Source organism: Caretta caretta, chromosome 4, assembly GCF_965140235.1.
Source record: "Caretta caretta isolate rCarCar2 chromosome 4, rCarCar1.hap1, whole genome shotgun sequence".
Lineage (NCBI taxonomy): Eukaryota > Metazoa > Chordata > Testudines > Cheloniidae > Caretta > Caretta caretta.
The window spans coordinates 29,488,556-29,499,122 of NC_134209.1; the positions used below are offsets into that span (position 1 = coordinate 29,488,556).

At 42.0% G+C, this 10,567-nt stretch overlaps 1 protein-coding gene across 9 annotated transcripts in view; it reads left to right on the forward strand.

The window, feature by feature from the left end:
* ARHGAP24 (Rho GTPase activating protein 24) overlaps positions 1-10,212 on the forward strand; it is a 337,143-nt gene extending 326,931 nt beyond the window's left edge. For all 9 annotated transcript variants that reach the window (XM_048848049.2, XM_048848048.2, XM_048848047.2 and 6 more), the window contains 2 exons: positions 245-1,313; positions 9,357-10,212. In XM_048848049.2, the coding sequence (XP_048704006.2) occupies positions 245-1,313; positions 9,357-9,600 (1,313 nt within the window). In that variant the 3' untranslated portion in view covers positions 9,601-10,212. The remainder of the gene's footprint in view (positions 1-244; positions 1,314-9,356) is intronic.
* The last annotated feature ends 355 nt before the right edge of the window (positions 10,213-10,567 follow it).

The following is a 10,567-nucleotide window of genomic DNA, read 5'->3' on the forward strand; positions in this document are numbered from 1 at the left end:
CTGATTGTGGTGTGGTGATTTGGAGCTAGAAAGAGGAGATAGGCATGAAGGTTGTAATAGCAAATATTAAATGCTTAGGTAAACTAAACTACATATATATTAGTAAATGCGTAAATGCATGAATTAAGCGTATATTAACCAGATGCATCTTTATGAAATCTTTAAAGATCTGTTTTAAAAGAATGTTTGTTCACTTCTCAAATGAAACTACCTCATTAATGATCGTTCATTTGCCATCCTCCAGGCACGGCAGTAGTCCAGCAGCTGATGTCAGTGATGATAAGTAAACATGAACAGCTATTTCCCAAGGACACAGACTTTCAGACAGGGGAGGAGGTGTGCAATAACAACAATGAGATCCAGAAGAAAATGGTCATTGGTCAGCTCCAGAATAAAGAGACCAATAACAACAAGGAGATAGCCGTGAGAAGCTGTTCTTGGGACACACCTGAGCCTCTCCAGAGGGGCAGCATGGACAATGGGTCTCCCACCGTGCTGCCAGGGAGCAAGTCAAACAGTCCAAGGAACAGCATTCACAAATCTGATGTCACAAGAAGCCCACCTCTCATGGTGAAAAAAAACCCAGCCTTTAATAAAGGCAGTGGCATAGTCACGAATGGGTCCTTCAGCAGCTCTGTGGAGGGCCATGAGAAAACCCAGGCCCTACCAAATGGTACCCTGCAGGCCAGGAGAACATCATCCCTGAAAGGTTCAGTTACTAAAATGGGCACACATAGCATGCAGAATGGAGGCGTGCGAATGGGCATTTCAAGCACGGATGCACACAGCAACTCCCTTAACAGCCGAAACCTGAGCTGGATGCCCAATGGGTACGTCACGTTGAGGGACAGTAAACAAAAGGAATTGGTGAATGATTCGGGCCAGCATAACAGACTCTCCACCTATGACAATGTCCACCAGCAGTTCTCCATGGTGAATTCAGATGATAAACAGAGCGTAGATAGCGCCACCTGGTCCACATCCTCTTGTGAAATATCCCTACCCGAACACTCCAACTCCTGTCGGTCGTCTACTACTACCTGCCCTGAGCAAGACTTTTATGGGGGTCATTTTGAAGACTCGGTGCTAGATGGGCCACCACATGAAGACTTCTCCAACCAAGGAGACTATGAGAGTAAAACTGACCGAAGAAGCACGGGAGGACGCAGCAGCCGGGCCACCAGCAGCAGCGATAACAGTGAAACATTTGTTGCAAACAACACGAGCAACCACAGTGCTCTGCACAGCCTAGTGTCCAGCTTAAAGCAGGAGATGGCAAAACAGAAGGTGGAGTATGAAACAAGGATAAAGAGGTAAGGTGGTGTATCTCTGGCATAGGTGCTAATTATATAAACGAGAGGCAGAGTAATTCTCTTATGCTCCCATGTCTCAGTGAATCCGAACATAGGAATTGGTAGTAGAGATGGAGAAACTGCTTGGATAAAATAAGAGCCCACCTGAACCTTTCCTCCCTAATTCAAACCAAACCTGGTCTGACATTGGGGAAAAAAATCATAACTTTTTCTTTCCATGATATTTGCTATTTGCATATTTGCATGTGCCTCATGTTCTCAGCCAAGATCAGAAGGATTGGTGTAGCATGAGAATCACTGTTTTCAAATTGATGGCCTAAACCTAGTAAGCATGTGAAATCTCACTGAAGAGTCTGTTTCCATAAGATCCCAAGCCTAAATTTCCTGATCTAAGAGGAGTGGAGAGCTCACACAAAGGTTTGGAGAAAACTTCCAGATGTTAGGGTGCCCATCCAAATCAAACTTTTAACCCCTTTGAGGATTGAATGGAAGTAGCTGACACACTGGAGCAGATCAGTGGCATGTCGAATGCAATATCCTGCATTCAGCAGTGGCTTGCACTAAATGCTTCAGAGGCTAAAAAAGGCTAATGGAGTGCCCATCTTTAAAAAAGGGAAGAAGGAGGTTCCTGGGAGCTACAGGCCAGTCAGCCCCACCTCAGCCCCTGGAAAAATCATGGAGCAGGTCCTCAAGGAATCAATTCTGGAGCACTTAGTGGAGAGGAAAGTGATCAGGAACAGTCAGCATGGATTCACCAAGGGCAAGTCATGCCTGACTAATCTAATAGCCTTCTATGATGAGATAACTGGCTCTGTGGATGAGGGGAAAGCAGTGGACGTGTTGTTCCTTGACTTTAGCAAAGCTTTTGACATGGTCTCCCACAGTATTCTTGCCAGCAAGTTAAAGTAGTGTGGGCTGAATGAATGGACTATAAGGTGGATAGAAAGCTAGCTAGATTGTCGGGCTCAACAGGTAGTGATCAATGGTTCCATGTCTAGTTGGCAGCCGGTATCAAGCGGAGTGCCCCAAGGGTCGGTCCTCGGGCCGGTTTTGTTCAATATCTTCATTAACGATCTGGAGAATGATGTGAATTGAACCCTCAGCAAGTTTGCAGATGACACTAAACTGGGAGGAGAGGTAGATACACTGGAGGGTAGGGATAGGATACAGAGGGACCTAGACAAATTAGAGGATTGGGCCAAAACAAATCTGATGAGGTTCAACAAGGACAAGTGCAGAGTCCTGCACCTAGGACAGAAGAATCCCATGCACCGCTACAGACTAGGGACCGAATGGCTAGGCAGCAGTTCTGCAGAAAAGGACCTAGGGGTTACAGTGGACGAGAAGTTGGATATGAGTCAACAGTGTGCCCTTGTTGCCAAGAAGGCCAATGGCATTTTGGGATGTATACGTAGGGGCATTGCCAGCAGATCGAGGGACGTGATCGTTCCCCTCTATTCAACATTGGTGAGGCCTCATCTGGAGTACTGTGTCCAGTTTTGGGCCCCACACTACAAGAAGGATGTGGAAAAATTGGAAAACGTCCAGCAGAGGACAACAAAAATGATTAGGGGACTGGAACACATGACTTATGGGGAGAGGCTGAGGGAACTGGGATTGTTTAGTCTGCGAAAGAGAAGAATGAGGGGGGATTTGATAGCTGCTTTCAACTACCTGAAAGGGGGTTCCAAAGAGGATGGATCTAGACTGTTCTCAGTGGTAGCCGATGACAGAATGAGGAGTAATGGTCTCAAGTTGCAGTGGGGGAGGTTTAGGTTGGATATTAGGAAAAACTTTTTCACAAGGAGGGTGGTGAAACACTGGAATGCATTACCTAGGGAGGTGGTGGAATCTCTTTCCTTAGAAGTTTTTAAGGTCAGGCTTGACAAAGCCCTGGCTGGGATGATTTAGTTGGGGATTGGTCCTGCTTTGAGCATGGGGTTGGACTAGATGACCTCCTGAGGTCCCTTCCAACCCTGATATTCTATGATTCTAAGTGAAAAATCTCTCCAGTGAACAGGGTCAATTGTGCCAAACTGAACTTTTGGGGAGAATTTCATTCTGATCCCAGTTTATGCCCTCAAGTTGGACGACTGGTGGCCCTTATATTTTAATTTAATTAATTTAGAGTAGCTGCAGATACCATCTGTATTCATATTAAGTGTTCAGTCTTTTTTAATCTTACTAAACTATTTAATTTAATAGGATCTTGCAGCAGTGCATTCCATAGATTAATTCTATTTGCATAAAATGATTTCCTTTTATTCATGTAACATATTTAAGTGTGCTGGCACTGAATGACAGATGCAAACAAGGCTCTTTTTAACTGGTTGTGACTTTGTAACAATAGTTGTGGAATTTCTAACACACCTATACTAACTGAAGTCAAAAGCTGCAAACAAATCAGAAAACCATTTTTTTTCATTTTCCCAGGAGTATAATAGGATTTGAGTGATTGTACAATTTAAAAAATGTGGCTGTCTTACAAAATTACTTTGTCACCTTCCTTAGATTTAAAAATTCCATTAAATTATCCATGATCCAAATGGGTACAAAGATCCTGTTGGAAATGTTTAAACAACATGTAGCACACTTTTCCTGAACATGGGCTCAGTATAGAGTTGAGCTGAGTTTTGCTACCCTACATGTTAAGACCAGCATGGATACCAAGCAAAAGCAGCAGACTGGATATTTGAGAGCACTTTGGAGGAACAATGATAATGCTAGTGTATTAGGAGAAAGGTTATGCATGGTGGCTTTCCAAATTCTTGGCTAGCTTTATATTTAGAACCGCACATCTTTCTCCTTCATCGGTGGGTACAGAGGGCCTTGCTGCAGTGGAACCAGTAAGGTCCTGCTGCATGGGCAGGATTTTAGGGTTGGCAAGATCCATTGTGCCACATGAAGTGCAGTTCCATGATCGCTTCCAAGATGGCTGTGTACAAAAGATCCCTGAGAGAGGAGCAAGCATCAGGATCAGGAGTGCAAGCTATTGAAGGCCACATGAGGAGATGGGGGAAAGGGCTCCATGGACTACTCTCATTCCTGAGGCCAGAGTAGCTCTACTCCCATTCCACAACCTGGGAAGGGAAGGGGATTCCTCTCAAATGCACAGATGTTCCCAGCACCCAGTACAGCTGCTTGGGCTGGGTACCCAAACAGGATTTGCCTGTTCACTTCACTGAAATTAAATCAAATGAGGCAGGAGGGAGACTTTCAATAGGACTTGTGCACCTCACTCCCTTAAGTGAGTTGGATAATCTCCCCCATACCTTCACTACCTAAAATGAATTACACTGTTTACATCCAGCAAAGAATTCTGTACTGTTACAGAAAACACTTTTGCCACTATTGAAATGTTGTAAATTAAAATGGTTTACTTGGGCTTTTTCTGTTGTCACAGTGGATGTGAAAATGTTCCCGTTCGCACTGAATGATCTAAGATTTAATAAGGTGGCTTCAGTTTACTTCAGTGCAATGTAAGTGCAGCTCTGATTAACAACTGGAAAGTGGCACTGCTGTTGCTTAGGCATTTTGAAGGCAGAATGAAAATCATTTGGTCTGATCACCACTTAAAACAGAAGAGACAATTCTTTAAAATGTGCTGTTCTCTCCAGCAAAAGACTTGGTTCTATTCTTTCACTCAATTTGGAGCATAGGTAAAGCTGTTGGGGTACAAATAAATAATGATGATAGAAGTTAATAATTCTGTTTCATAGGCACATCCCTTTCAAACTATACAAGCGGTTCTCCAACAATGTAAAGGAAACCCAAAGTATAACACAAATCCCTGGAGGGAGTTTGTACAACACACACAGATGGTTAATCTATTTAATGGCTATGGCAAAAATCCTGCTGGCAAATAGCAAAAAAAAAAAAGTTATCTCTGAGGTTTTGATGTTATCAGCGTTGTTTTATTTCATGGCTGTGACTACATCTAAGCCATGAAATGCGATTTTTAAGAGCCTGCAAAACTCAAACTGATCTTTATAGTAAATGTTAAAATATTGTTTTGCCAGAAAATTTCTAGAGCTTGAGTCATCCTCTTTGCTAGATTTTCTTCCTTTTTGAGTTAGTCCCACTGGCTGAAACTTAGCCATCATGAGATAAAGTTTGTTCCAGAAAGTTGCCACAATCCTGACACTAGTATCACAATGTGATAATATTTCTTGAGTACCAACAGTAAAGTCAGGCTTTTGTGAATTCTTGTAGCATTGACTAAGAAAATGAATAGTATCCCACATATTCAGGGTGGGTGGTAACCCTACCAGTGAGACTTCACTGTTTTAGCTCATGTCAAAAAAGTTTGAGACACTGATTAGTCAGAGGCTGATAAGCTAGGATGGGGATGGGGCATTGTTTATCAGTGAAATACAGGTGCAACCCAAGGGCCCCACCCCTTCACTTCTGTAATTGGGAGAGTGCTGGAATTTCTTGTGAGGGTGGTATTCTTTTCGGGGGCAGGAAGAGAGGGTGCCAGGGGGGAGGGAAGTCCATATTTTACAGCTTGTACATGCTCATTTTCTTCTAGCTGATGAAATTTCAGAAACAGTGCAGTCTCTGTCTGTTCCCTCCCCCATGCACAGTGTCACAGATGCTATGAGGGTATGAGTGTGTGTGCTATTCTAAACCCCTATGTATCTCCAGAAGGGAAGATGTCTCCATTACTCTACTCGTGCTCTATATTCTCTGTATTCTCTTTTGTGCCCTGCTCCCTGTGAATAGTTCCAGTGGTGGCTACCTCTGCTACTTATAGATTCCCCCAACAGTGATGTGAAATTGACATAATTCTTGTCAGCTTCACGTTGTTCCTGGTGTTCTGAATATCATCCACTGTGTCATATAGCTCAACCATGCAATCCAGGGGTGATGCATATAATAGGGGAGAGGTAAATTAAGGATGGACAGGTGTTGATCTACTTTAGTCCTGCTGCCTCTCCTTCCACATTTCAAATCATGAGTGCTAGTTGTTATGTATATGCCCATTGGTAAGATTCAAATTGACACCAAGTTACACACCAGATTGACTTTCATCTTCAGCACTTACATCATTGTGACATGCAACTTAAGATCAGACTCAAATTGTTTTTGGTAAGGCAGAATTCCCAAACGAATGGGTGGAAACAGGATTTTCCCTTCATCTGTAAATCCAGCCAAGAGGTGCATTTCTTCATTGCTACTTTGCATGAAACTTTCCTATGCAGTTCAAGAGCTGTTAAAGTAGGTGAAGCTGAGTCATGTTAGGAAAAGATATTTCTCATTGTTTTTAAATGGAGAACAATTTACCAATCGTTAATTCTCCTGCTTCATCAACAGTCAATTAAATCTTTGTTTAGAGGAAAAGAGACTAGGGTGCATGAACTAATGAGTGATTGTATCCAAACTCTATGCCTACCCTTAATAATGGCACATAACAGCATGGAGTGGGAAAAGTCATTGTCGTTATGACCTCAGCACAGTTGTATAGTGGATGCAGCACTAGAATAGCAGCCAGGAGATGTGGCTTCTGTTCCCATCTCTGCCACTCACAAGAGACAGCATGGTGTGTGCATGTCTCCTCTGTAACAAGCTGTATCTGAACTGGAACACACCATAGCTGCTGATTCCATTGGACTGCAGGTTTTTAGAAATATAAAGGTACAGTGCACAGAAAGCAAAAGGAGGAACACTTCCTTAGCTACTTACATCACAATTCTCCAAGCTGTGCTGAGACTATTGATGATGCTGGAACACATTGTGTTTGACATGCATTATTATTAATTATTATTATGTATTAGATCATACCAGTAGTGTGCTTGGTCCTTTACCATAAACCCTCAAATATAGTAAGAAAAACAAAAACAAACCACATCAATTGCAGCTTCAAAAACATAACATGTGACCGGATGACTGAGGAAGTTATCATAGACAATAAAGGGGAAGAGATGCAGAACACGTAAAGTAAACAAGTAAAGAACACGTCAGAGATCTTACGACTAATTTGCATTGATTCAAGTCAGCAGGGCCTTCTGCTATTCACCCCAGGGTTCTGAAGGAATTAGCTGAAGAAATCTTGGAGCCACTGGCAATAATATTTACAAACTCCTGGATGACAGGAGAGGCCCTGGAAGATTGATGAAGGGCTGACATAATGCCCATCTTTAAAAAGGTTTCAGAGTAACAGCCGTGTTAGTCTGTATTCGCAAAAAGAAAAGGAGTACTTGTGGCACCTTAGAGACTAACCAATTTATTTGAGCATGAGCTTTCGTGAGCTACAGCTCACTTCAAGGGGGGAAAGGAGGTGCTGGGGAACTATAGACCAGTCAGCCTGACTTCAATACCTGGGGAGCGACTGGAGTAATACATAAAACACTGAATTTGCAAATACCTGGAGGATGAAACTAGCATAGATTTACTAAGAGCAAATCATGCCAAACAAGCTTGATTTCTTTCTTTGACAAGGTAACTGGTTTGGTGAATAGGGGTATGCGGAGGACTTTATAATAATATACCTGGACTTTAGCAAGGCTTTTGACACAGTCCCATACAACATTCTCATAAATAAGATGGAGAAATGCAGGCTTGATAGACCTACCATTAAGTAGATTAGATACATAATTGGTTAAACAACTGCAAAGAAAGAGTAACTATTAGTGGAATGATGTCAGATTAGAAGGCACTCTCAAGTGGCCACAGGGATCTTTTCTGGGTCTGGTATTAATTAACATCTTTATTAATGACCTGGATATTGGAATAGAGAGCATACTGATCAAATTTGCAGATGACACAAAGCTGGGAGGGTTGCAAACACTTTGGAGGATAGAACTAAAATTCAAAGGGATCTTGACAAATTGGAGAAATGGGCTACAGACAACAAAAGGAAATTTAACCATGACAAGTGTAAGGTGCTACACTTAAGGAAGGAAGGAAAACCAAATGCACAGATACAGAATGGGGGATAACTGGCTTGGCAGCAACACTGGTGAGAAGAATCTGGGAGTTGTGGTGGATCACAACTTCAGCATGAGTCCACAACGCGATGCTGTTGCCAAAAAAAAAAAAAAAAAGCAAATGCAAATTTGCGTTTCATTAACAGCATAGCATGCAAGTCACAGGAGGTGATAGTACCAATCTACTCAACATTGGTTAGGCCTCAGCTGGAGTATTCTGTCCAATTTTAGTCATTGCTGTTTAGAAAGGATGTAGAGAAACAGGGAAGAATCCAGAGGTGAGCGACAAAAATGATCAAAGGGATGGGATGCACGCCCTATGAGCAAAGACTGAAAGAACTGCATACGTTTAGTTTGGAAAGGAGGTGATTAAGGGGGGACATGATAGCAACTTCAAATACTTGAAAGGCTGTCATAAAAATGATGGGGAAAAAAATTTCCTTCTTGCCACAGTGGGCAGGACAAGAGGCAATGGGTTCAAACTACAGCATGGCAGATTTAGATTAAATTTCAGGGGAAATTTCCTAACTGTGAGAACAATAGCACAGTGGAACATACTGAGTAGGGAAGTCATGGAATCTCCTTCACTAGAGGTTTTCAAAAGGAGCCTGGATAACCATCTGTCTTGAATGGTTTAGATACAACAAATCCTGCATCTTGGCAGAAGGTTAGATTACATGATGCTTGTGGCTCCTTCTCACCTATGATTCTATAATTTTTTCAAACAGTAGATCAGCATGGGAAATCAATATTTGCAAATAGAAAAAGAGGATCAGGGACATGTGGTTACACCAGTGTACAACCAGTGTGAGGCCAGAATCAACCCTTGGAGAAGGAAAAGGCCTATTTAGTTCATTGCCTAGCACATGCAGAGCTGTTTTCTACCATATACATTTCCAGTGGTTTGTATCCTTCAATTATAAATAAAGAGATGAAGATTCCATCATTCCTTGTAGGAGACAATTCAACATTTAACATCCAGTAAGAAATATGTTACTTTAACATGGTCTCTTTGAAGAAACTTGGACTAAGCTTTGTAAATTAAAAGCTGTTGCTCTGAGCTAGGCTGGGTAATACAGTGAGGGCTGTCATCTGTATACTTCTATTTTTGCAGCTTGGAACAGAGAAACCTCACCCTTGAGGCAGAAATGATGACCCTGCACGATGAGCTGGACCAGGAAAGAAAGAAGTTTACAATGGTAGAAATCAAAATGCGCAATGCAGAGCGGGCCAAAGAGGATGCAGAGAAGAGGAACGACATGCTGCAAAAAGAGATGGAGCAGTTTTTCTCAACATTTGGAGAACTAACAGTGGAGCCTCGCAGGCCGGAGAGAGGCAACACCATATGGATTCAGTGAGCATTCTAAGCTGAGACTGTGGGATTCTGGGAAGGGATGTTGGGGTATTATACTGTTTCAGGTGGCTGGTCACCTAACTGAGGCAAGCACTCAACAAAGAGTTGTAAACCATTGAAGGAGGAAAAACCTACAGACATTAACCACCCATACTGCAGTGTGTACTTATCAAGTTATCGTACTTTTTGAATGCTTCATAATGCTAGTATCAAGTGTTACAACTGAATGTGTATATAGATTTTAAAAAAAGTCATCTTAAGGAGAGCGCGAGAGACGTATCTCACAAAATATTTTAATGCAAGTCTTGTATTTAAACTGGTAAATTGAAATGTTGTTGCAATCAAGCTTTATATCAAGGCTTTTCTCCCTTGCACTTAACATAATAAGCTATTTTTGGCATTGTGTTACCATCAGCTTATTTTGTATATCAATTTTTTTTGTTACCCTTCTTGTGTGGGGGGGGGGGAGACTAAAGATAAACAAATATATAGATAATGTTAGTTATTAAAACAAGAGGCTAATGTGTGGCTGTGCTGTTTGTGCCAATGGACTTGCCCATGACCAAAAAGAAAAGTGTAAATAATTTTATAAAAATATACCATTAACATCTGACAAGTTTGGGACTTTTCTCTTTGGACTCTGAACTCTTTATAAATAACAATCTTTTGGGTTTTGGAATGTCAGACCATTTTATCCAGGATTTGAAACCCAAAAGGAGATGGTCTGGTTAAGGAATCTTGACCACATGATTTTTCCAGAATAACTGTCTTTTCATTCTAGTTCAGTTTCCAGTAAACAACGGATAAGAACGGCCACACTGGGTCAGACCAAAGGTCCATCCAGCCCAGTATGCTGTCTGCCAACAGTGGCCAATGCCAGGTGCCCCAGAGGGAGTGAACTTTATAGGTAATGATCTAGTGATCTCTCTCCTGCCATCCAACTCCACCCTCTGACAAACAGAGGCTAGGGA